This window comes from Physeter macrocephalus, chromosome 11 (genome assembly GCF_002837175.3).
Source record: "Physeter macrocephalus isolate SW-GA chromosome 11, ASM283717v5, whole genome shotgun sequence".
In the NCBI taxonomy this organism is placed as follows: domain Eukaryota; kingdom Metazoa; phylum Chordata; class Mammalia; order Artiodactyla; family Physeteridae; genus Physeter; species Physeter macrocephalus.
The window spans coordinates 23,877,919-23,905,015 of NC_041224.1; the positions used below are offsets into that span (position 1 = coordinate 23,877,919).

The window sequence follows — 27,097 nt, forward strand, 5'->3', positions numbered from 1 at the left end:
GCACAGGCTCCGGACGCACAGGCCCAGCGGCCATGGCTCACGGGCCCAGCCGCTCCGCGGCACGTGGGATCCTCCCGGACCGGGGCACGAACCCGCGTCCCCTGCATCGGCAGGCGGACCCCCAACCACCGTGCCACCAGGGAAGCCCCCTGAAGTTTTTAATTAAGTAAATATTCTTCATTTGGGGGTTAGAAATGTACTGAGTATGTTTTTAGTACCTAGTGTAGGAAGATTTAAGTATCCAGTCCTTGAGGCACTGAATTTGGGTTTTTCCCCAGTTGTTACACTCAAGTCTGCTTTCTAGACATCTCATTTCAAAACAAATGCTGATTTTGTTCTTTCTTTAGACCATTCTTAGTATATTTGAATTCTGAGGTACCTGTTCTACCTCTTAATGAAAGCTGAGTAGGGAAATAAAGCAGTTGGGATGTAACCCTAAGTTTTTAGGGTAACCTAAGATTTCAGTTAAAATTGAATTATACATTATTTTAATTTCATTCAGTTGTGCTCAGATAACTATAATGTGTTCAATACAACTTTCAAAAATCCTACGTTTTAGTTTAATTCTATTCCCCTTGGTCTATTTGCACTAATTTCAAAGGAAGTAATATCAGTTCTTTTAGTCTGAAAGTCTTGCAAGTATAGAAAAAAGCAGATTATAATCGATGAATCTCTTGATAATTAGCTTTTCTCTTAGGTATTTGGGGAGCTTTACTCTTAGGTATTATATGGACTATAATAAAAGTGTATGAAGAGCCAAAGTGGTGACATTTATGGAGTAAAAAAAAAAAAAAAAAATCCATAGTACTTACCCAGTGCTTTAATGTTTTCTTTTAAATATAAATTTAAAGTACCAATTCTTTTTCTTTTTCCCCAGTACTCATGAACCCTATATGTCTAAATGAAAAATCATAAAGAATGCTCATTTCTTCCAATTTTATTTTTTTTATATGGAAAATCTACTAAAAACTACTGATACTTTAAGAAGGAGAGTTTTTAAAAATGTTTTGTGTTTTGCATCGATAATACATACATAAGTTTTATACTTTGGGGGTTTTAAGAACTCTTTTTCTTCCATAAGTCACAAAGATATTTTTCTGCATTGATTCTGTTAGCTTTACAGTTTTACCTTTCACATTATGTCCTTAATCTACCTGCAGTCCACCTCTCTGTATAGTGTTGAATGGGAACCCATTTTTATTTTTTTCTCCGCATATGGAGCCAGTTTTCCCTGCTAACGGTTTGTCCTTTCCCCATTGATTTATGGGCATTCTTAACTGTGCAGGAAGTAGGCCTCGTGCAGCCCCGATCTGTCTCAGCATTCTCTGTTCTGCGTGCCAGCACCACACTAGTTTTGTTGTCACAGAACAAGTGCCTCTTTTTTGTCTTTTTAACTTTTTTAGCGCCGTTTTAGCTTTTGTGAACTATTGTTCTCTCATATGCATTTGGAATAAGCTTGAGTTCCCAAATAATAATAATGTAATATAATTATAAAACCAATGATGAGATTACATTAAATTTATATATTAATTTAGGGAGAACTGAAGTCTTTTTTTATTGTGGTGTAATTGACACATAACATTTTATTAGTTTCAGGTGTACAACATAATGACTTGACATTTGTATAGTCACAATAAGTGATCACCACAATAAGTCTAGTTAACATCCTTAACCATATATAGTTACAAATTTTTTTTCTTGTGATGAGGACTTTTAAGATTTACTCTTAGCACCTTTCAAATATGCAACACAGTATTGTTTACTGTGGTCACCATGCTACACATTATTACATCCCTGGGACTTATTTATTTTATATCTGGAAGTTTGTACCTTTTGACACCCCTTTCACCCTTTTTGCTCACCCCTCATTCCCAACCTTTGGCAACCACCAATCTGTTCTCTGTGTCTATGAGTTTGGGATTTTTTGTTTGTTTGTTTGTTTATATTCCACATACAAGTGATATCATACAGTATTTGTCTTTCTCTGACAGATTTCATTTAACATAATGCTGCTCTCAGGGTCCATCTATGTTATCACAAACGGCGGAATTTCCTTCTTTTTTATAGCTGATTAAAATTGCATTGTATAATATATACACCACGTTTATCCATTCATCTGTCCATAGACGCACTTAGATTGTTTCCATGTTTTGGCTATTGTAAATATTGCTGCAGTGAACGTGGAGGTGTAGATATCTTTTTGAGTTAGTGTTTTTATTTTCTTCAGATAAATACCCAGAAGTGGGATTGCTGGATCATATGTTAGTTCTATTTTTTATTTTTTGAGGACCCTCCATACTGTTTTCCATAGTGGCTGCACCAATTTACATTCCCACCAACAGAGCAGAGAATGTCTTCACTTATCCAGATCTTAACTTCTTTTAACAGTTTAAAATTTTCTCCATGGGGGTCTCTCATACTTTTTGTTCAGTTAGTTCTTAAATGTTTAACCCATTAGGGTTTTGTTTCTTGGGGTTTTGTTTGTTTGTTTTGCTATTATGAGTGGTAGCTTTCTGTTACATTTTCTGGTTGTTCCTGGTATAGAGAAATATTGATCTTTTGAAGTTTACCTTTTATCTATGAACCTTTCTAAACTCTTAATTACTGCTAATAATATGCTGAATCTCCCTGTGATACTACATGAATGTTTGCATCAAATACAAGTAAGATGTTTGTTTTTTCCTTTCCAATCTGTATTCCTCTTGTTCTTTCTCCTTGCCTTTTCTTTTCCTTTTCTTTTCTCTTCACCTTCTCCATCTTAAAAATAATGGTGGACAGGGGTTCTAGTTTTTTGTTAAACATAGCGGGGTCTGTGAGTGTTCTTGTCTTACTCTGTCCACCTTCCATCCTGTCATCCCCTTGAGAGGTCACAGCAGTTTCTCTGTGAGTCTCTGCGCTCACCTTGATCGATCCCTCCACAGCATTTAGCGCTACCGACCCCTGCTTCCTTCACTTCCTGGATGCTTGTACCCCTCTTCCAGTCGCCTCTGCCCAGCTTGTAGGTGCTGGTGGTGGTACTCGGGCTGCATCCCGCACCCTCTTCCACCTGGCTTGATTGCCCTCCCTGGATGACCTCATCCCTGCCCATGGCACACATCTCCGACGCCAGAAGTCCAAAACCCCAGATCCATTTTTCCCACCCCAGTTCTCCTTTTGTTACCCTATTTCAGTAACTCTCCATCCTGTTGCTTCATGCAGAAACCTGGGTGTCACCCATCACTCTCCCACCCCTTCTCCATCCATTCTTCTTCCTGTAGCACACGTCTCTTCAGTCCTCTCCAACCCTACTGTCATAGTCCTCGTTCCGGCTGCCATCCCCTCTGACCTGTGTTACTGTGATCCCTAGTCCCTGCCAGGTGGCTGCCCGGAAGCTGGTAGCTGTGGAACAGCATCCTGATTTTCCTAATCATGCCAGAGACAGAAGCTCCCTTTTTGGCCTGGTTTTTTGGGAGTTGCTCCTGAAAGTTTAGCTAGGCTCCCTTTGTTGATGCCTCCCAGTGATTCTGGGAGCTACTAATATTTCTTAAAAACAAAGTCTCTGCCTCCAGCATTTCCCTTTCCCCATTGTGCGCTCACTTCTGCACTTAGGGGTGGGGCTTCTAAAATTCATATGCATGTAATTGCATCAGTTTCCTGCTCAAAATCCTTCAGTGAATGCCTGTTACTTGTTAGACAAAGTCAGAATCCCTAACAAAGACCATACCTCTGTTTAATCCAGGCTTTACTTCCGTTGCTAGGCTTCTCCCTCAACTCTCCCTCTATTGTGCAGAATTTCTTTCATTTCCTGTGATATGCCATGGCCCCTCTCTGCTCTAGGGGCCTCATGCAGAGCCTTGTGCCCTGACAGGAACACCTCCACAATCATGTGCATTATCCAGTTTTCATGTGGGATAGCACTTCCTTAGGAAGCCTTCCTCTACCTTGCATATCTGGCTGGTATGACCCCTGCACCTTCTTAGGGCATGTGTCCCACCGTATTGTGACTCCCTGTGTCCTGCCCACCTAGTGACTTCTGTTTGGACAGGGATCTTTAGTCCCTAGCACAGTCCCTAGCGTATGATAAATGTTCAATAACCATTTAGTGAATGACAGTGAAATACATTCCCTCTGTGAAAATGTTACTATTCCTGTGTGCTGATTAACCGAGTTTATCTGGTCCAGGGAAGGGATTTATTAAAACAGTACCAATAGCAGTAGTCAGCCAAGCAGCCAACCCCCCTTCTTCCTTTCCTTCCTTTATCCTTTTTACCGCTAATAGTTATTGAGCACTTAAGAGCCAATTTAAAGAAATGTGTTTCTTTTGATTTTTTTATTTATTTGTTTTTGCCTGCATTGGGTCTTCATTGCTGTGCGCAGGCTTTCTTTAGTTGCGGCGAGAGGGGGCTACTCTTCGTTGCAGTGCGCGGGCTTCTCATTGCGGTGGCTTCTCTTGTTGTGGAGCACGGGCTCTAGGCGCATGAGCTTCAGTAGTTGCAGCATGCGGGCTCAGCAGTTGTGGTATGCAGGCCCTAGAGCGTGCGGGCTTCAGTAGTTGTGGCTCGCCGGCTCTAGAGCGCAGGCTCAGCAGTTGTGGCACACGGGCTTAATTGCTCTGCGGCATGTGGGATCTTTCCAGACCAGGGCTTGAACCCGTGTCCCCTGCATTGGCAGGTGGATTCTTAACCACTGTGCCACCAGGGAAGTCCGTAAAGAAATGTTGAGATTAAAATCAATTTGAACTTTCTCAAATTTGAAATAAAGTTGACTAGTAGTCTTGGAACCAAGCCCTTAGGTGTGGCTGGGATGGAAAAGATCCTTCATGGACTCTCCATTGGTCCCCAGACTTTTTTACTTAGCCAGGATGTCTTCAGTTTATGTGCCCTGGAGAATTACTGGAAACATGGATCCTCCCTCATGTTTCGCCTCCTAAGCCTCTGAATGTGAAGTCCCTGCCTTACTAGAGGTACTTCACTGAATAAGGCAAGAATGTGGTGGAATGCCCTTTCACTGACATAAGAATGGTTTGGATCCTAATCATACAGGGAATGGGCTTTGTAAACCCATTGATCAAGATACAAGATCAGTGACATGTCACTTATTTTTGTGCAGTAGAGATGCAGATCATTTTTTCCCCTGGGCTGTGGTCTATTTTACTGTTGAACATGTGCCACTCTTTGGTCTAACTTTGTAATCGTTAAATTTCCAATAGTGATCCAGCTCTTCATGTGCTGAACCTTCATTAAGTGATCCAAATGAAATTGGATATATTTTTAAAATTTTATGAATAGTAACTGTGATTTATTTATGAATTTTTTTAATCACAAAATTCTTTCAAGGGATTTTAATTGAGCAAAATAGTGCATTAGATTGAGCCACATGAAATTGTTGTTTTGTGGCCCCAAAATGTTAAATATCAGCAAATTCATGTGGTTCCATAATTTTTATGGAGGAATGCTATATAATACTTACTGCTTTTGGCACAGTGAATTTTAAAAATTTCAGTATGTATGCCCTTCAAGTGAAATTAGCAAATTCTATGTCATCTTAGAAACAGCTGGATTTTATGTCATTGTAGCAAATAAAAATGTGTCAAGTAAACTAAGGTGGCTGGGTATTTCTTGGTGAATTTAGAAGTGTCTGAAATACACTTCTGTGTGTTTCACAGCGTTTTTCTGGGTTGATTGTCAGTTGTTGTTTTTTAATCTGTGTTTTTTCTCCTGTGAGTTATGAAAAATATATAAGCTTTATGCCTACTTTGGCTACTTAGAAACCTTGGACAGAACAATAATTTAAAAGTAGCCCCATAAGAAATAGCCATGTAACTTTTAATGCTTAATGAGATGTATTTTTTGCCAGAGCCCAACTCGATTTTTATGTAAAAATGAGAAACGAGAACATTGAGATTATTTATTACAGGAAGGGTTTTTATAGGGTTTGGTTTCAGTGAGCTCGTCTGTGACAAAGCAAATTGATGGCAGTGATAGGCTAGTGAGGTCATTGTGATGTCAGTACTCCTACTTACCCTGCACATGCTTGCTGGTTTGGAACACTTTATGTGGTCCTGTGATAGGGGAAGCAAGACAGTTCTGTATGCAGAAGCCCATCATGGCTGTAACTGGAGACGAAACAGGTAAGAATTTTAAAGAGGGATTGAAATTCTGCAAGATTGTTTTTGAAGTTTAGAAAAATTATTTAGGAACCTCCGAGTTTCAAAAAGTATTAACTTTCTAGTAGCTGAGGAGTAAGACTTCCTTCTAATCTGTAACTGAATATACTCGGCACGATAGGGGAAGCAAGACAGTTCTGTATGCAGAAGCCCATCATGGCTGTAACTGGAGACGAAACAGGTAAGAATTTTAAAGAGGGATTGAAATTCTGCAAGATTGTTTTTGAAGTTTAGAAAAATTATTTAGGAACCTCCGAGTTTCAAAAAGTATTAACTTTCTAGTAGCTGAGGAGTAAGACTTCCTTCTACAAAAAGTATTAACTTTCTAGTAGCTGAGGAGTAAGACTTCCTTCTAATCTGTAACTGAATATACTCGGCACTCTGTGAAGGCATCTGAGTGTAACCGCTTCTTTGCTCAGTACTGTGCTGCTTCCTTGACCAAGGCTGTATTCTCTCTCTCTCTCTCTCTCTCTCTCTCTCTCTCTCTCTCCCTCCCTCCCTCCCTCCCTCCCTCCCTCCCTCCCTCCCTCCCTCCCTCCCTCCCTCCCTCCCTCTCTCTCTCTCTCTCTCTCTCTCTCTCTCTCTCTCTCTCCCCCCCCCTCCCTCTCTCCCTCCCTCTCTCCCTCCCTCTCTCTCTCCATTTGCTCTACTAAAATAAGCTGTTGATTCATCTGCAACCTGTTGCAGATCCAGTGCAGCTGCAAGTCAAACACACATTCTGTTCAGAGTTGTAAAAAAAATAGTAAGCTTCCGATTTTCTTGCTGTGTTCAAATGTAGCTGCAAGACAGAATAGGAAACACAGCGCGTCAGGGGTGTTTGTGAGCCTGCCGTTCCTTCCGTCCTGTTTAAAATGGTCTGCTTCTCAGCTAACCGGGTTCAAAGGGCCGACGTCATTACATTTCCTGGAATCGGTGCGGCGGGCAGTGGAAAGTTAAACTGCAGGCAAGCAGCACGCTGACGTCAGCCCGAGTCACGCTGTGATTGACTCAGTTCTTTCCGCCCGGCCGCGCGCAGGTGGGGGCTGCCACCCTCTCCGCCGGGGCCCTAGACCCCTAGCAGGTCCCGTGAGCCTCGCCGTTACGTTCCGCTCGAGGTAAGTGTGTGCCTGGCGGGGCCGAGCGGCCTGCGCAGGCGCCTGGCGGGTCCGGAGTGCCCGCTAGCGCCGGGTCCGGGGAGTGCGCATCTTTCCGTGCCGACCCGCACCCACCCGCCCCACCTGCAGTTCTTCCTGGGGGTGGTGCCCTCAGTTACAGGTAATGCTGGTGACTTAGTTACCGGCAGTTGACTGCCAGCCCGGTGCTAAGCTCGCAGTTGAATTCCTGAAGAGTGGGTGACTGTAAACAGCTTCACCACACCTTAGCTCTTCACTTAGTGGGTCTCGGCTCTCTTCCGGATGGGAACATTCCTTTGTCTTGAGCAAGTAAAGCCTGTGTTACATTGTTTTTCTCAAAGAAGTTTTCGTGAGGTTTTAGAGGGGCTGTAGAATGCAGAAACCCTCAGATAACAGATTTATTGTAAGATATAGATGGACTTAAAATAATCTCAGATACTGCATGTCATATGATTCTTAGAACCAAAAGGCATTTTTGTGCATACATGTATTTTCTAAAAATTATTAGTTGGTTTATATCTTTATTTTTTATTTTTTAAATTTTTTTAAACATCTTTATTGGAGTATAATTGCTGTACAATGGTGTTAGTTTTTGCTTTATAACAAAGTGAATCAGTTATACATATACGTATGTCTCCATATCTCTTCCCTCTTGTGTCTCCCTCCCTCCCACCCTTATATCTTTCTTTACTAAGCCTTTAATTCCAATTTTCATGTCCAAACATGACAGAGAATTATAACAAAAAATAAATGATTTGAGAATACCCAGAATATATTTAAATATTAAATTTAAAGTAAAAATTTACATAAATGTTTAACCATTGCTTGAAAATAAATGAACATTTTTATGCGTTTATGTTTACAGAGTGAACATACCACTATCCTTGAAAATATTCTTTTTCACAGTTTTACCCATAATGCTTATACATGATTTACCCATTCTAGTTTAAATTTTTCAGAATGCTGAAATTTTTAAAATGTCACTTTTTTCGCAAGACCTCATTGCGCCTTTGGAAATCATTATTTTTGGAAATCTGGTCAGTTCTCACGGAATCAATTCTATTTAAAATGCTATTTGAAAATGAAAAGCATACTTTATTTGCTTTTTCGAGGAGCCCAAAGAGCACATATTTAAGGGGCCTTTTGAAGGTGTAGTAGAGCAGCTTTGGGGCCCACCTTTGGAGTCGCAGTTCCGCCCCCTCCCTGCGTGGACTGCAAACCAAGTGGATTGAGCTATAGATATTTGACTTGCAAACTTTTTGACTATGACCCACATTTTACAGCATGATGCCATAGACCTTGTGTGTGTGTGTGTGTGTGTGTGTGTGTGTGTGTGTATTTATATAAAACAAGTACATTTATATAAAACAAGTTTCAAAAAGAGTGCTTATCCTTACTCTATGTGATGTACTCATACTTGTCTTTTCCATTCTTTTTTTAATGCTATTCTTGACCCATGAAATTAATTACTGAATTACTCATGGTCTACAACTTAGAGTTTGAAAAGCTGACCTGGACCAAAATCAGGCTCCAAAATAATGACTGGCCTGGTAAAGGTTTTAGGAGCAATTGCTTATAGGATCATGGAATCGAATGTGAAAGTGAATATCTATGGTTTATAGAATTATATTATTGATTCTGTTGGGTATAGTTTAAAGTTTTATTAGAAATCGTTCTTGGCTTTGTTCATAAGCTGATTATGTTTAGGAGCCTAATTCCATACCCTTTAGTCTCCAAGTCTAAAAAACTCTGATGAATTGTATTCAGCCTGGATTTCTGAATTGTTAAAAAACAAACATTACAACTTATTCAAATTTGGAAAACAGTATCTTAGTTAATATTTGATGCATGAGAATAAGGATGTATTTCACCTTTGTGAAAAGAGGCTGCTGGAAAAGGTTTTTATTTGGAAATTCTCACCTAAAGGAACGTTTTGGATCAAGTTATAACAGCTTCTTGAAGTTGGTAGCGAAGCAAGTTATAATCATGTTGGAAATGAAAACAAGTCACTCATCTACCTTAAGTTTCCATAAAACTCCAAACCTGTGTGGAAGGTATACTGCAATTGCCACTGTGTTACTTCCTCACTGTTTCTGAAAAATTTTTAATGAAATATAGCTTGGGATAATTGTTTCACTTTGTCCAGTTTTATATGCCTATATGAATATGTTGCCTAATAAAATAATTATGAGGATGCTTTGCATTTACATAAACTTTAAAATTAAAAAAATCACTTATGGGGTGAGTGCTATCAAAGAAGCTGTCAGATCATGAGAGACCCACAGGAAGCAGTAATATGGGTTAAAGGACCAGGGCAAGCCTCAATGAAGAAACCATGTTTAAATACCCAAGAGGAGAAGCACTTTCCATGCATTCTCACTGAGGCACTTAGCGCAGATATTGTTACACTCATTTGCATGTAACTGAACAGGGATCGGAGTGGGTAAAGGCTCTCCTAGCTCACAAAGCTAGCAAGTGGTGAACCCGTCTGGGTTTTCAGACTCCTTGTCTGGTTCTGTTCACACCATATTACATTGCTCCTCAAAATCCACCTGACATTGGTAAATTAACGCTACAGTTAGATGAGTTATAATAGCATACTACACACTGCTTATAAAACATGCAAAATGAAGCTAGCATCATGTTAAGTAGTCAAAATGGATTTTTTTCTAGAATATTTGTTATTACTCATAGGACAATAGAGCATATATTTGCTATTATAGAGAACTTTAAATTTCAATATTCATAATTTCATCTTTTTACATAGACTTTTTTTTGTCACTTTAAGAGTTTCTCTTAATAAACAACTCAGGAAGGTCCCTTATATGTGTAACTTAAAATAAAAAATTGTACTGGCTTAATACCGCATGGTCTGTCTGTTACAGTAATTGTAGCAAATTTGAAAATGTTCAGTACTTAGTTACATTTATATAGGATTTCATTTTCCTGGAAAAAGTGGAGCAGTGGAGGAGGGAAGGTTTTTGACAGTGTGAGACACCAGGCGAGGACAAGCCTGATTTGGGCATTTTGAGTACTGTTGTGGTGGCGGGGAGGAGAGGATCAAAAGGAAAAGTGAAGATGTCCTTGGTTTGCTGGAGCCAGGGAAAGAAGCCCCTGCTAACAAGTACGGCTCCTAAGTCACCTCCATTGCTTGTTACTTCAGTGTGTTTGGGATTAGTGACGCAGAGCAAAATGACATATGAAGGGAGGAGCTGCACATAGAAAAATGTTTCTGTTCAGCTGATGTGCTCAGAGATCTCAGTAAACCAATAAGCAAGTAATATTACCACCATTTGGGGTGTTGATAAATTGTTTCACTTTGGAAGCTATCAAGATAGGCATTTGGCTGAGTTTCTTTCTTGGTTAGAAAGAAAGAAACAAACACCTTTTACTTGTGAGGTTTTCAGTTTTCTTATTACCAGTCTGATGAGATTGTATCATGTTTCTTTGTGATCCTCCATCTTCGAGGTTCTCTTTTAAATGATTATGCACATTAAAAAGAACATTTTATATTATCTTTTAATGATTTATTCTCTAAAGGGATATAATAAAATATAGTAGAAATTTAAAAAGTTTTTTAAGGGGCATATTTTTTAAACAAAATAAGGAATAAGAGCCATACGTTTCAGTCATTCTATTACCCAGGTTTGTTAGAAGGGAAACTCCAGGGGAAAATATGGTTGTTATATGTCTTTTAATTATACAGTATAAGGATAATTTGGAACATTGTCTTTCAGAACTTAAGGAAGGGAAGAGGAAGGGAACTAACATTTGATGAAAGCCTACCATGTGCCAGGCACTGTGCTAGACACTTTGACATACATTACAGGGTTTATTGTGAGTATTAAATGAGATCATGTATCCCCATTTTACAGATGAGGAAACTGAACTTGCCCCAAGTCACATGGCTGGTAAGTGGCACAGCTGGACTAGAACCCAGACTCCAAATCCCATGCTTTTTCTGCTGTACCGTGTTTAAAGCTTGCAAAGAGAGGTATGAAGTTACTGACCAGAGTTGAGAGTCCTAGGAATTTTCTTTCCCATGAAATATTGACACTAAACCTAAACATTTTTTTTTTTTCATGTCAGGAGTTAGATGGTTGGAATCACACTGTAATTACAACTCCTCTGCTTCTAAAATGCCAGGGTAGATAAGTAATATTTAAGGGAAGACTTAAGAAATAATGCCTTTTATCAAGAAAGGCCAGTTTGAATAAATACATGGCATCTTATCGGGCTTTCCATGGCTTAGTGTTAAAGACTTAGCTATAATAACAATAGCTAATTATAGTCTTATAATAATAAGATTGCTTATTTTAAACATTCTGAATGGCAGTGGGCTTTTGCAAAACCTTGAGAAGTTCAAAATTTACTTTGTGGTGCACATGTAAACTCACAAAGCACCCATTATATGCCGAGGACTGTGCTAGAGTCGGGTAGAAAAGATATCCCTGACTTGCCTTTAAAGTTTGCTGCCTTAGAATAAAATTAGTGTATAAATATCTTTTTCTTATTCTTCAGTCATGAGTTTGAAGCCCCCACTGATGGCCCATTTATTTTCAGAAATAATTTATACAGTGAAATTCTAGTGTAAAAAATAATTTGGACACTTTCAGTAGTTAAGATGGAACAGGAATTGGCCTTTGTCCCAGACCGGGGCGCGAACCCAGTTCCCCTGCATTGGCAGGCGGACGCGCAACCACTGCGCCACCAGGGAAGCCCTGCCCGTATCTTATTAACATGCTTGCTAACGTGATCATATTTGAATATATGGAATTCATCCACTGATACTTATTCAGTGACCATTAGAATAGTACCGTCATATAGATTCATTGGGATATTACAGAAATTTATACTAATTTATACTAATTCCTGTTTCTGGCTTGAACTAATGAGCTGCAAACTGATTTTTGTTGAAGGAGATAAAATGAATATATACTATGTCTGAAAAATTGTAATAAAACCCAGTTTGTTAGCTAACATCCAGAACTAACACATCCAAATATATCATTCCCTTCCAAGTTATCATTTTAAAGCGATATGTTTTCCTGAGCTATTGCTCAAAATTAAGAATACTTCTTTTGAAAGTGCCATTGTTCTTCATGGTGCCAAGTTTGGTCCTTGGAGGGTAGTTTCAGCTTTTGGAAATAGGCACAAGTTTAGAACCATTTCTGGTTTTAAGACCAGTGAATGAACTTTATTTTTCACCTGCAAAGTATTCCTGCCCACCCCCACTTTTTCCTTTTTTGAAAAAATGGTTACTCAAGCACTCTGCTCTAACTTACAGTACAAAAAATAGCAGATACGCACAAAACTCGAACAAGCACAGCAAACCCCTCTGTACCTTTCTGTTCATTGTATTGCACTCTTTGTGAGCAGTGTTTGGCAAGAGCAACCCTAGACCAAGGTCTGCATCCCTGCTGCCTGCAAATGTCAGCATGATGACACATGGACTTCTTATTCATGGCTGGCCATTGTTCCAATTTTAGAAAGCCTCTGTCGCCTCCAGCGGGTTCCATTGTTTAACCTTTATTATCCCGTAACCACCTTCCCTTGATGTGGATAAAGAGAAAAGGAGAGAACCATGTTGTTCTGTGCACCGTTCTAGCTCCTCTGGCAATATGATTAAAATATTTTTTAAAATCTTTAGTAAGTTAACAGTTTACAACTGATTTTTAAAGTTATCTTCTTAAATATTTCAAAATTTTCTGCGACACCTAATGAGACATTTGTGTGTGCAGTATTTTAAATAGTCATGAAAACAAATTTAGGATTTTTCCCAAGTTTATTAATAGAGATTTTGCTGGTGATCATTATATCTATCACAGTTACTGTTTATCACCATTGTTTATTAAATTATATATAGAAGGAAGAACCTTATAAATGGTATTTTTGTAAACCTTATGAAGAAGACCTTGAGTGATCTTCACCCAAAGCCATATTTTTATTCTTTCACCTAACTCTTGAGCCCTAGAGGGAAAAAACCTGGCGTTTATCCAAAAGAAGCAGATAGATCAATTTTCGATTCACATTTTAAACTGCTTGGCTATTTTCAGTGATAATATTCTACTTAAGTGAAAAAAGTCTTTGTCTCCCTTTGGGTAAAATTTTGTTTCTTACTCAATAGGTATAATACATTGTGATGTATTTCATATTTTGATTGGCATTCGGATCAGACCAATTTTTATAGGATTTGATAACTTTTTTTAACCTTTTTCTTGCATTTAGCTTTGAGAGAGCATGTATTTTGTAATATCTCATCAAAACGTCAAATTAATTCTGGACCTTACATTCTCAAAGTTGACACATTGGTGGTAGAAACATGTTTCATCACTTAAATCCATCTGTCCTTCCTAGGAACCTGTGTTTATTGCAGTAGATAGACAAATTTTGAAATTAAATTATTACACTTTGAGGACTTACTTTTAGTATTCAATCTGAATACTAAATAAATATTTAAATCTGTCATTTAACTGTAATTATACTATAATTAGAAAATGTGTTTTAAAAAATGAATACTTAGAAATGTATTATTATCCCAAGAAACCTAAGAAAGACAAAAATTATCCTTCCCTAGAGAAACCAGTTTTATTTTGTTTATTTTTATTTTTTTTGCGGTACGCGGGCCTCTCACTGTTGTGGCCTCTCCCGTTGCCGAGCACAGGCTCCAGACGCGCAGGCTCAGCGGCCATGGCTCACGGGCCCAGCCGCTCCACGGCATGTGGGATCTTCCCGGACCGGGCCACGAGCCCGTGTCCCCTGCATCGGCAGGCGGACTCTCAACTACTGCGCCACCAGGGAAGCCCGAGAAAACAGTTTTAAGTAGAGCTTTCCTGTTTCTTATTTTGTCCTTGTTTTTAAGCTGAAAATACAGTAAGCTAGTATTTTCCTTCCAGTACCTCAGTCATCACCTGTTAATAAGACTTGCACTTAAAGACATCCAGGAACTGTTTCAGGCATGCTGCAGGGTTTAGGAAAATCTCTTAGCTGGGGTATTCAGAGGATGGAGATGTTCTTAATTAAAATGTTTGCAGTGGTGTGCTAGGGCCAGCTCCCACTCATTTGCTGGAGACAATTATTAAGTTTTCAGGATTTTTATGAATTGGTTGCAAAAGCAGCCATTATTAAAAACTAAAGACATAAATACATATATATTTAACAAATTACATTAAAAACAACATTAATAAATACTTAAAACTCATCATTTCTAATAATTGTATCTATGCTCTTGAGGTTATTTACATCTATTTTGTCTGTATGGTGTGCTACTTACTGTTGTATGCTTTTCCAACTTTATGTTTAGTGAAGTCATATCGGTAGCTTGAAATTGGCCATGGTGAAAGTATTTACTTCATGGGAATGATAAACACTATGGACCAGGGATTTTTTTCCCCCCCTAGAGAGCTGGTGGTTAAATATTTATCAGCACACCACTGATTTTAGGCTAAATGAACTATCAGTTGAAAAGCCTCTCTTCTTTAGCCTTTGATGAAAACCTTTCAATTAAATGTATAGAGCATGCTGAGTATCATTGTTCCAAATGCTGAAGGGATCTTTGATACCTAAAATTTCTATAATGCTCAGAATAATCATCTTAAACATTAGCAGGCTCACCTCTTAAAACATGTAAAAAGAAGTATGTTATTTCCAGGTCAAGTTTACGTAAAATATCAAGTCATAAGTTGTTTATATAACATGTGATATTTTGTTTCATTGCAGCCACCACTGGTGACATGCCGACTTACCAGATCCGAGCTCCGACTACTGCTTTGCCACAGGGAGTAGTGATGGCTGCCTCGCCGGGAAGCCTGCACAGTCCCCAGCAACTAGCAGAGGAAGCAACACGCAAACGGGAGCTGAGGCTAATGAAAAATAGGTAAGATGTTTCACTAGAAACCGCATGCACTTAGGGGACATATCATTTATTACTGTGGGGCTTTTAAAAAATTAACTTTTCCTCAGCTGTTTCTCCCAAGTTACATGTTGTGTGGTGGCATTTTATGTGGGCTTGTGCTCTGCATGTGCTGATAAGTAAGTCTTCTAGTCAGAGTTCCAGGCATGAAACTGTTCCATCAGCAGGTGGTACATCCTCATGTGTTTTAGGGTAATGTCTAAAAGAGACATTCATTTTTTAAATGATAATGGAAGGACTTTATTACAAATAAAGATTCATTTTGTACTTGGTATTTCCTTTGTGAGGTAGGTGATAAGTATAATTTTTAGCTTCTTTGTGAGCAAAATAAATCTGAGTGTGAGTTCAGAATTTTCTAAGTCTTTTACATGTAGTTTTCTTTTATCTATTTTGTAACTTTGTTTTTTCTCTATTATACCCAAGTACAATCTATTCCGAAAAATTCTAGCTGGGGGCAAGTACAAAGCAAGAGGAAGAATTAAAATTACCCACAGCCCCACCGCATAGAGATGCCTCCTATCATACATACGCTTCCAGTTCCCTCTCATTTTCTCACGTGTTCTTGCACATTTCATTGTCTAGAAATAATCAAGAGAGTCCCTAGGAGCACGGGATTCTGAGAAGGGTCTATTTTAGCTTCCAAATTTCAGTTTCAGAGCAGGACAAGAGAAAAGCAGATGATAAATGGCTCTTCGGTTGCTCAGTGTCTGCTGAGCAAGTTTTCAGTGCTTGTTTCTACCGTTTTTTTAACTCGCACATAGCTTTCACATGAGAGTAGGTCTGGTTATTCTCCTTTACTTTACAGATGAGGAACTGAGGTTCAGAGAGGTCAGGTAACAGGCTGATTAAGATCACACAGCCCAAACTGGACAGAACCTGGAACTGCAGTCAGGCCGTCTTTCCCCAGAGCCCACACTGCACTAACACTGGGTCACCTCAAAGAGACCCCGGTGTCAGCTGCTGATTTAGCTTTATGGAGAGTATGTAGGATTTACTTATTAATGTCAAAGACCTCTTATACATTCTCTCAGCTAAATTCTTTGGCTGGCATTCATAATAGATACTTAATTGTATTTCTGCCAATCCAGCTACAGTTGTTATTTCTTTAACAACCTTGTCAGCTTTTTCTCTTTGCCATGTACTTCCTCTCCATGCTAAGGGTATATCCAGACAAATGCAAGGCCTGAAAATGGAGCTAACTATTAATAGAAGAAACAGGTGTTTTCCTTAGCCGAGACTACTTAGGAATGTACCACCTACTGGTGTGGCCATACAAAGCTTTGTGCCTGGAACATTTTGACTCTGGTAGCATGCATGCTGGCGCATGAGACACAAAGTATCCATACTACAAGAAATAGCACAGCTTGGTAAATTAAACTTGAAACATTAGACATCCCACAACGCTGCTATTGGACATTTAAAATTTCATTTAGTAGTAACTTGTTTTGTAAAATGACTATCTTCCTTCCAGACCTAGAATTTAATATAATGATTTAATCACAAAAACCTCGGTATTCAGAAATGTATTTTAGTTTCTTTGTGGAAGAGTTGAATTGTGTTCCCAAACTGGCAGATGTTTAAGTGTGCTTGGATTTATTCTTGGCGTTGCTGTGTGCATCATTTAGATTAAATTCATCTGTGTTTATCAGATTGTGTTCACTTTTACACTGTTAATTTTTCTGTTAACCAGTTGAGAAGTCTGAGAACCTTTCAAGTTCACAGGGTGACGGCTTTGTTCTTGGCTGGGAAGTAGGGCTCGATCTTTTCCTGCAGTTCATTGGGATTTCAAGGGCTCTCTTCTGCTGACCCTTGCTTCCCACAGAAAAAACACAGATAACCAGTTGTTAGTGAGCATCAACTATGCTAAAAATAAAACAGAATTGGCCACATGTGTTGCATGTGTCACTCCTAGTCCAGAATTGCAGCAGTGCTAACTGGCATTAGAGTAACTGGCGATTAGACGTTCAGCACAACTTTTACTTATATATATTTGAATTACCTGTTTCAGTGTAGGCTTTTTGATATCATGGGTACCCCAAAGGCAGTTATTCTCAAAGGAACACTCCAAAATAAAGCTGTTATCAGAGGGTTTATTCTCTAGACGAGTTAAATGACGTAGTAGCCACCCCCTCCCACCCTGAAAAGAAGGAGAAAGAAAGAAAATGTTGGCTGTGTCCATTGTTTTTTGGCGGGGTTATGTGTGAAAATGACTAACTCAGCTCCTCTGTTTGTTTGTGTGTGTTGCTTTGGCTGCTGGTCTGGCCTTTCTCCGGGCGTGTCTGCAGTGCTTTAAATCCTGGTTAGCAGATGCATCTCTCGCATCCTTTCCATGATTTCAGTTGTGGTGTTCTCACATTTCTGGGTTTAAGTTATCTGAATTACTGAGGGTCGTATTCTGTACCCTCTCTTCTCTCCTTCCTTAGTTTTCAGAAGCAGGGTCCCTTCCATTTTGGTTTATGAAAATGTGCATGATTTGTTTATTGTTATTCTTATCCATGTTGTTTTCTAGCCGACAAACTGTTGGCTTGCAGTCATGATTGATCTTGTTTTACTGAGATTTAGTCTTGAAGAATTAAAATCTCCAGTGCTGACACTGGTTTCTAAGGATTAATTTTTCTAATCATTTTTGATCAAATAAAGTTAACTCGTTGTGATGGAATATGTGGCTTTTGGTGGACAAAAATAATTAAGAGAATTGAAAAGATCTATAAATGTTTTTGTAGAAATTCCACTTGGGGATGTGGTCCTATCGTTTTGGTTACTGAAAATCTTGCTGGTCACTGTGACCATGGGACGTGTGCCCTAAGAAAACACCATTTACAATGGATGCCGGGCGAATTGTTGTGCTCTGCCATCATTCCTGCTGTCTTAGGGTAACCTCCCAACGAGGCACGTGCTCGGTTACAACTGTTGTGCGGCTCCGTGCAGACATCCCCAAGGACTGACCGGCGGTTGAGTCTGTGGGGCAGAAGCTCACAAGCCACTCTGGATTGTGCTGAGAGGTTGTTCCTGTTGTCATTTGCCTTGTGTTGGTTCCAGGGAAGCTGCCCGGGAGTGTCGCAGGAAGAAGAAAGAATATGTCAAATGTCTTGAAAACCGTGTGGCTGTGCTTGAAAACCAGAACAAGACTCTCATTGAGGAACTCAAGGCCCTCAAAGATCTTTACTGCCGTAAAGCAGAGTGACTGCCTTTGACTTGGGCCTTGTTTGCCCAGAGCTCTAATCAAGGCAGGAGATGCAGCAGTCTTACTAATTGCCATGTGGACTTGTGGAAGGGACGCTTGTGACCCTTCAGAACCCAGTTTGGCTTAGGGTTTGGAATCGCATTGGGAATGTTGTCCCAGGATTTGGAACGCCACGATCACATTTACCAAGCTTACTTCAGCCTCCCTGTCAGTAGCATGCATGTGAAAAAAAATGTTTTGTTTTTTGCCCTTTTGCTTCTACTCTCTTATAGGGAAGCTGCTAAAGAATGTCGACGTCGAAAGAAAGAATATGTCAAATGTCTGGAGAGTCGAGTTGCAGTGCTGGAAGTTCAGAACAGGAAGCTCATAGAGGAACTGGAAACCTTGAAAGACATTTGCTCTCCTAAAACAGATTAGTAGAAATATTTAACTATGAACTGATTGCAATATGTACAGTTGCTTTTGAAGGCAATACAATATAAAGCCGGAAAGAATTATGACTTTTTTTTCCCTTTATCATTCATCATATTTTCTAATCTCTAACATTCCCAAACTGCTTCACTGTACATAGTTAACTCTTAGCTGTAACTTCAATTTTTTAAAAGAGGCAAACTGTAAAGAAAAAAAAAAAAGTACGCAACAAATTCTTAAAATGCAACATTTGTAAGGCTTGTTCCAGTGCCACATATCTGCAGTTCCCGATCTCTGTGTCATGAACAGTGTCCTATGCAATAAAAAATTTTTGCAGGTCTTTAAAAATCATTTTAGGAAAGGACGATCAAAGATAATGCATCCAGCAGTACAATAAAAGTAAACCACAAAAAATACCTCAGGAAAGAACTGAAAGAAAGAAAGAATTGAAAGAATCTAATGACATGCCTTTGTGAAAATAATAGCCTATAAATGAATTTATGGCATTTGCAGATTTTTATATTGGTTGCTTTGTAAAGAAAATATTGTATTGCTGTCCTTGAATGCCATAGTTGAAGAGAGTTTTTAATAGAACCATGTTGGTTACACTTTGTAGTGTTTGGTGCTCATTTAACTATCTGAACATATACTACAGTTTTTACTCTATTGTGTAACATAAAAGATCTTGCAGAAGTTTTTAGTGTCGGTTTGCTATTACATGATGAACATTAACGCAAATTTTAATATCTGTCCTGATTTAAAGGTTTAAGTTAGAATTGTATTTGCATACCTTCAAGGGGGTCCACTGCCGATTTCACAGTGGGTCGTGATCTCTGCCGTCTCATCAGAAGCTCGGCCCCAGGGCTTTTACACAGAAGAGCAGCTATGAGAGGTTCAGCTGGTATGATGGAGTAGGCCTTTCTGCAGATGGTCTGGAAATCTCATGCTGGTGGCCCTCTATTTTGAGTTTTGGCTAACAACCATAGGAGTTTTAAAGTAAAAACTAAAACAACCCAAAATTTTATTTTCCACTTCAAAACAGCTATTTTTAGGTCAAATATTTTTGAGTCTGCACATTCAGATGAAATTCATTACATCAGGTGATTACTGGTATCCACATTTCATCCTGCTTTTATAATAAAAAAACTTCAAGGTATAAGCCCAAAGCCCTAACCACAAGATGCTCTGTCACCTCATTCTGCGGTGGGACATCTGTTGAAGGCCTCCTGTGGGCTAGACTCGCTGCATTTTCTGCTGTGACTCCTGACCTGTTAAGGCTGCCCCTCCCCTAGTTTCAGTAGTGGAGCTGGTCATTGTGTGGAGCTGTTTTGGTGGGGGTGGGTAGAGAGCAGGAGGCTGTTGTGCGAGTCTAAGTGCTATCCCCACACTGTCATCCCCTTCCCTTATCTGTAACTCCCAGGAGGTCGGGCGTGCTGTTTGCAGCTTTCTCTAGAAATACTTATTCATCCTGCAGAGTCTGAGCTCTGAATATCTTTTATCTCAATTTTTGTCTTTTGTTCTACAGAGAAGTAAGATGAGGAAAGAAGATAAGAAAGAAAAGAGGAAAGGAAAACCCCAGGTTTCAGGTGAAGGAAAATGGTGCTTTGTACTCACGCATTCATTGTTCACACAGTTCACTCATCCTTTCATTCAGTTAATCAGTCGGGTCAGTCACTGTAAATGACGTGTGCTCAGAATGTGGACACCGAGAGGGCGACCCAGGGATGTCGAGGCAGAAGACGCTCTGTGTTAGAACTGGAGGAAGCTGTAGGCGAGGTCAGATGAACCCTTCCTGCAGGAGGCAGACTTGGAAGTGAGTGGTAGTGCTGGGGTGGTGGGGGGGCGGGGCAGGGTGGTGCATCCAGATGGGGTACAGAGCAGGCACGCCCCTCCAAGGAGCTGCAGTCAAGGAGACGGGGGGAGGTGAAGTTAGGACTCACCAGGGGTTGGTTTGGTGTAACAGAGCGTGCGTGCATGTGTGTACCCCACTCTGTCGTCTCAGGGGAAGGAGATTGCATCTGACTACTTGGGGCCCTACATAGCTGATGTCCCCCCTTCTCCACAGTGGCTTAAACAGTGAGGAAATGTTATCACCTCACAAAACCCCAGGCGCAGAGGTGGGAGATTCAGTGTCTCAACCCGGCCTCACGACCATTGGCTCCCTGTGTAGCTGGTCCCCCGATCCTGATATTGCTGCCCGGGTGGAGGCACCAGAGGGGCAGCCGGCAGCTCCTCTTCCGTTTGTCCTGTCTTAAGAGCAAAGGGAAACCTGCACAGAAGACCTTCAGCAGTAGAGGCCCATCGTACTCCTTCCGTAACTGCTCGCTGGCAAGGAGAGTGGAATTAAAAGCTCTGGATTACTAGTGAGGATTCAACCCCTGGGGCGGGGAGGGTTCCAGGCTTCTGCGAAGCATATGGCCAATCGGTGCGGACTAGAACTGGGTTCTGCAAGAGCAGGGTGTGGGCAGCTGGCGGAGTCTGCCATATGGGTGATGTTTGAGGCCGCGGCTGGTGGGGAGCTGGGAAAAGCTGTGCAACTCGGGGCTGGAGCCAGGCTGTCGGAGCCACATGGGACTCCTCCAGATTCCGGCTCATCTGATTTGTCCCTGGAAGCAGACCTTTTGCTGCTAGATTAGCATGATTTGCTAGCTCTCCACCCAGCCTTAGCAGATGCCGCTTACAGCCTCCTGGTGGACAGAGCGAGCGGTATGTTGGAAGCCATGTGAACATGGCTCATCTTGTGCAACAGTGTTGCGCAGAGTCCAGAGCTGTCAGTGCATCTGTGGCTTTTTTTTAATACTAAGAGTTTCCGCATCTGGACTTAATGGAGATAGAAATTACTGATCCTGGGTCAGGGGATTACACCACTTCTGCCCACAGCCCTGCAGTTATGGGGTGCACGGGGGAAGCACGTGAAGCTCGCCTTTCAGCTCACCAGTTCCCCAGAGGGAAGGTGTAACCTTTTAAAAATACAAATTGTGGACTTGCCTGGCGGTCAAGTGGTTAGGGCTCTGCACTTCCATTGCGGGGGGAATGGGTTCCCTCCCTGGTTAGGGAACTAAGATCCTACATGCTGCAGGGAGCGGCCAAAAATAAATAAATAAATAAAAATACAAATTGTCTCTTTTTAGTTTTCAAAAATCAACATGTTAAAAAATACTTTAATTTTTAATATTGGTAAGATGTACTTGAGGTTCAAAATTCAAAGTGAAAAGTCTTATCTCCCATCCCTGGCTCCAAGCCACCCGGGAGGCAGCCACTGTCACCAGTTCCTTTTTTGTGAAAGAGATTCATTGATGATGCCACCTGTTTCCTTAGATTCCTGCCCCATCTTCAGGGCTGTGGGATGAGGAGTTTCTGGGAAGAGACAAAGGCAGTCGGTCAGCATGTTCATTCCTTCAAGTCTACAAGTGACAAGGGGTCCAGAAGGAGAGGACCAGGGGCCCTGGCAACACTGGCCCTTTGCTGGCACTTCATAGACTCTTCCGTTACGTCCTGAGTCCTGTGGATGCTCTAACCACGCAGTTGTCATTATCAAAAGTAATCGCTGCCGTTTACTGAGTGCTTTCCCTGTGCCAGGCACCAAACCGTGCACCATACGGGGCTTATCACATCTAATTCTCGTCAGTGTTGGTGCCTTTATCATCATCCCCATCTTGCAGATGAGGAAGCAGGCTTGGAGAGGGTAAGTAACTTGCCCAAGGTAACAAAGCTGTTAGGGCTCAGGGCCAAGAGCAAACCTGGCAGGGAGCGAGGGAGCCGGGACCCAAAGCAGGAAGGTGGCCAGAGGGTGTGTGTGCTGGCCAGGTAGGTGGTTGGTGGAGACAGTTCTGTGGTCCAAGCGGGTGGACTTAAGAACACCCGAACCTTTCCTGTTCTAACGGACAAAAGCAGGCATCCTTTCTCTCTGCTGTTTAAAATCCATGATGCCGATCAGGAGAAAATGGTCCTACAGTTTTAAGGACTAGCTGTTGGGATATCAAAGCTACAGATGTACACATTGAAACAGAATCCTCAAGCTAAAAGAGGTCATAAAGGTATAACTTACTCCTTTAATTTTATAGGCAAGGAAACCAGATTTTAGGTTGATTTACTTAAATGTTGATAGTTATTGGGAATGGAGAGACTCAGAACTCTTCACTAGTGTGGTCATCTTTATATCCCCACGATGCCTCTCTTTTTCTATAAACTGTATTTTCGACCAGCTTTTGGTGAAAGCATAGCTTTCTAGAAAACATTAGCTCTTGTTGTCCCTGAAACAATGGGAGGACGCTGGACCCAATGGGGGGGATGCAGGACCCTGCTGGACCCATCGATCGCTGACACATGGCACAATGTCTCTAGAACAGCTGGCTCTTAATGAGGCTCGTGATGGGTCCTGCTTTTAGTGTCTGGTGAGCTCTGAGGGGTCCTGCTTTTAGTGTCTGGTGAGCTCTGGGAAGCACTGACATGGCAGACTAGTGTCGGGCTTGACTTGGGAATAGATTTTTAAATTCTTACCTTGTATTTATTCATTCATTCATTTATTTATGGCTGTGCCGCTCGGCTTGTGGGATCTTAGTTCCCCAACCAGGGATCAAACTGGGGCCCAAAGCAGTGAAAGCGCTGAGTCCTAACCACTGGAACACTAGGGAATTCCCAAATTCTTCCCTTTCAAAACACAGTAACTATTGGTACACTTTTGAGGAAGTATGTAGCCTAGATAAGGAGGCTCTTAATGAAAATAGGATTTTTATTTTTTTAATTTTGGGGCCACGCAGTTCCCTGACCAGGTGTTGAACATGGAACCCCATCAGTGGAAGCATGGAGTCCTAACCACTGGACCGCCAGGGAGTTCCCTGAAAGTGGGCTTTTTATTTTTAGATAGAGGACAACATGAGTGTGCCCATGAGTCTATTTGTGTTTAACATTCCCTATGTTGAGATTTGGTTCAGCAGCTCTGGACATTCCTATCTCTGGCCAGTACCACGCCTGTTTCTGCAGACACTCATTTTGGAGAACACTGACCATGTGGTCTCGGTCAGGCCTTACCCCATCTCCCTCTAAGCCATGGTTGAGCTTGAGTGGCTGTTCCTAGCCTGCATTTATTGAGCACACAAGATGGTTTAATGCCACAGCCCTACATAGTGTATGTGCTATCTCTGTAATTCCTTTTCTTTGAAACATTCTAAGTCTATGAAGACTTCAAAAACTCGTGGGTGGGCTCGTTCTCTGTCTAGCCGTGGCCCGCCGAGGCGGCGTGGCGGCATGGGGACAGTAGGCTTGCCCCGCTACTGCAGTACTAGGGTGTCAGTTGGTCCCGCCCAGAACACTTCAGTTCTGCCCTGCAAGGATAGATATATTTAATAACTGGTGTGTCCCTTTAATATAAGAAAATGGAAACTGAACAGCCAGAGGAAACCTTTCCCAACACCAAAACCAATGGCAAATCTGGTAAGCACCCTGCTGAAGATATGGAAGAGGAACAAACTTTTGAAAGATCTAGAAACACTGATGAGATGGTTGAATTACGCATTCTGCTTCAGAGCAAGAATGCTGGGGCAGTGATTGGGAAAGGAGGCAAGATATTAAGGCTCTCCGTACAGACCACAATGCCAGTGTTTTATTCCCAGACAGCAGTGGCCCCGAGCGCATATTGAGTACCAGCGCTGATACTGAAACAACTGGAGAAATTCTGAAGAAAATCATCCCTACCTTGGAAGAGGGCCTGTAGTTGCCATCACCCACTGCAACCAGCCAGCTCCCGCTCGAATCTGATGCTGTAGAATGCTTAAATTACCAACACTCTAAAGGGTGCGACTTTGACTGCGTGCGAGTTGAGACTGTTGATTCATCAGAGTCTGGCTGGAGGAATTATTGGGGTCAAAGATGCTAAAATCAAAGAACTTCGAGGAACACTCAGACAACGATCAAGCTTTTCCAGAAACGTCCTCAATCCACTGATAGAGTAGTTCTTATTGGAGGAAAACCTGATAAGGTTGTAGAGTGCATAAAGATCATCCTTGATCTTATATCAGAGTCGCCCATCAAAGGACGTGCTCAGCCTTATGATCCCAATTTTTACAATGAAACCTATGATTATGGTTGTTTTACAATGATGTTTGATGACCGCTCTGGATGTCCCATGGGATTTCCCATGCCGGGAAGAGGTGGTTTTGACAGAATGCCCCCTGGTCGGGGTGGGCATCCCATGCCTCCATCCAGAAGAGATTATGATGATAGGAGCCATCGCCGAGGACCTCCTCCACCTCCTCCTGGACGAGGGGGCCTGGGTGGTGGCAGAGCTCAGAATCTTCCTCTTCCTCCACCATCACCTAGAGGAGGAGATCTAATGGCCTGTGACAGAAGAGGGGGACCTGGAGACCGTCATGATGGCGTGGTTGGTCTCAGTGCTGATGAAACCGGGGACTCTGCAGTAGATACATGGAGCCCATCAGAGCCGCAGATGGCTTATGAACCACAGGGTGGCTCTGGATGTGATTATTCCTATGCAGGGGGTCGTGGCTCATATGGTGATCTTGGTGGACCTAATATTACTACACAAGTAACTATTCCCAAAGATCTGGCTGGATCTATTGTTGGCAAAGTTGGTCAGCGGATTAAACAAATCTGTCATGAGTCAGGAGCTTCGATCAAAACTGATGAGCCTTTAGAAGGGTCCGAAGATTGGATCGTTACCATTACAGAACACAGGACCAGATACAGAATGCATAGTATTTGCTGCAGAACAGTGTGAAACAGTATGCAGATGTTGAAGGATTCTAATGCAAGATATTTTTTCTTTTTTATAGTGTGAAGCAGTATTCTGGAAAGTTTTTCTAAGACTAGTGAAGAACTGAAGGAGTCCTGCATCTTTTTTTTTTTTTATCTGCTTCTGTTTAAAAAGCCAACATTCCTCTGCTTCATAGGTGTTCTGCATTTGAGGTGTAGTGAAATCTTTGCTGTTCACCAGATGTAATGTTTTAGTTCCTTACAAACAGGGTTGGGGGTTGGGGGAGGGTGTGCAAAAACATTGAAATTTTGAAACAGCAGCAGAGTGAGTGAATTTTAATTTTTGTTCATTGTTGGTGGTTTAAAAAAAAATCCCCCCACGTAATTATTGTGAACACTTTGCTTTGCGGTCACTGTAACATTTAGGGGGGTGGGATAGGGAGGAAAAGTAACAATAGTCCATATGTCCCTGGCATCTATTCAGAACAGTGTGCAGAATGTAATGCTCTTTTGTAAGAAACGTTTTATGATTTTTAAAATAAATTTAGTGAACCTAAAAACAAAAACTCATGGGTAATATTTTCTGCCATGGACTCTCCAAGTCCAAAGCCCGAGGAGGGTAGGGGGGTAAAAGGAGTTTTCTCTGATCTAGTTTAGTAAATTATGTGCATAGTAACTCTGGGAGGTCTTGGATAAACTATTATGGGGGAGGGGCAATAATTTGACAAGATTTGGAACCCTATGACTATAGCTTGTCCCCAGGAGCATACAGGTACACAGTTACTTGCAAATAGAACAAGCTATTTGATATAGGAACCTTATAAATTAGTTCTAAGTCATATATTTTTAGCAAATAAATGACTTTAAGGTGAATCAATCATTTATCGGTAAAATTGCCAATTTTGCTTATAATTAGTTACTTTAGGTGGTTAAAACATAATTGAAAATGAGACCAAGGTCAAAGAATTCTGCTCACCGTCCTACCTATGGGTGTCGCTCAGCCCTGGCAGTGGATGGCATTTTATCAGTAGTTCTCATCTTAACCTGTTATCAGACTGTCGGCCTCGTGAGGATCCGCTGAGCATGATCATGTCACTGAAGTTATTGACAATACTGGGAAAATAAGTGTTTCATTCATTGTGGGAGAGCAGTGATGTTTCAATAGTTAAAATACTAAATATCATATGATAACGCTTATATGTGGAATCTAAATAAATGGTACAAATGAACTTATTTACAAAACAGAGAGTCACAGATGTAGAAAACAAACTTATGGTTACTGGGGGGAAAGGGGAGGAGGGATAAATTGGGAGATTGGGGTTGACATATACACACTACCATATATAAAATAGAGGGCTTCCCTGGCGGCGCAGTGGTTAAGAATCCGTCTGCCAATGCAGGGGACACGGGTTCGAGCCCTGGTCCGGGAAGGTCCCACATGCCGCGGAGCAACTAAGCCCGTGCGCCACAACTACTGAGCCTGCACTCTAGAGCCCATGAGCCACAACTACTGTGCCTGCGTGCCACAACTACTGAAAGCCCGCGTGCCTAGAGCCTGTGCTCCGCAACAAGAGAAGGCACCACAATGAGAAGCCCGTGCACTGCAACGAAGAGTAGCCCCC

General features: G+C 41.3%; 1 protein-coding gene and 1 pseudogene across 16 annotated transcripts in view; both read left to right on the plus strand.

Moving 5' to 3' along the window:
- Positions 1–27,097, plus strand: part of CREM (cAMP responsive element modulator) — a 112,597-nt gene that overhangs the window by 48,154 nt on the left and 37,346 nt on the right. For 4 of the 16 annotated variants that reach the window (XM_055087806.1, XM_055087810.1, XM_055087808.1 and 1 more), the window contains 3 exons: positions 11,133–11,168; positions 14,977–15,133; positions 18,209–19,107. In XM_055087806.1, the coding sequence (XP_054943781.1) occupies positions 11,133–11,168; positions 14,977–15,133; positions 18,209–18,353 (338 nt within the window). In that variant the 3' untranslated portion in view covers positions 18,354–19,107. Of the gene's footprint in view, positions 1–6,267; positions 6,327–11,132; positions 11,169–14,976; positions 15,134–18,208; positions 19,108–27,097 lie in introns of those variants that run through there. The other 12 variants (XM_055087807.1, XM_055087809.1, XM_055087814.1 and 9 more) reach the window with 8 other exon arrangements.
- On the plus strand, positions 24,137–26,043 carry LOC102989638 (heterogeneous nuclear ribonucleoprotein K-like; annotated as a pseudogene).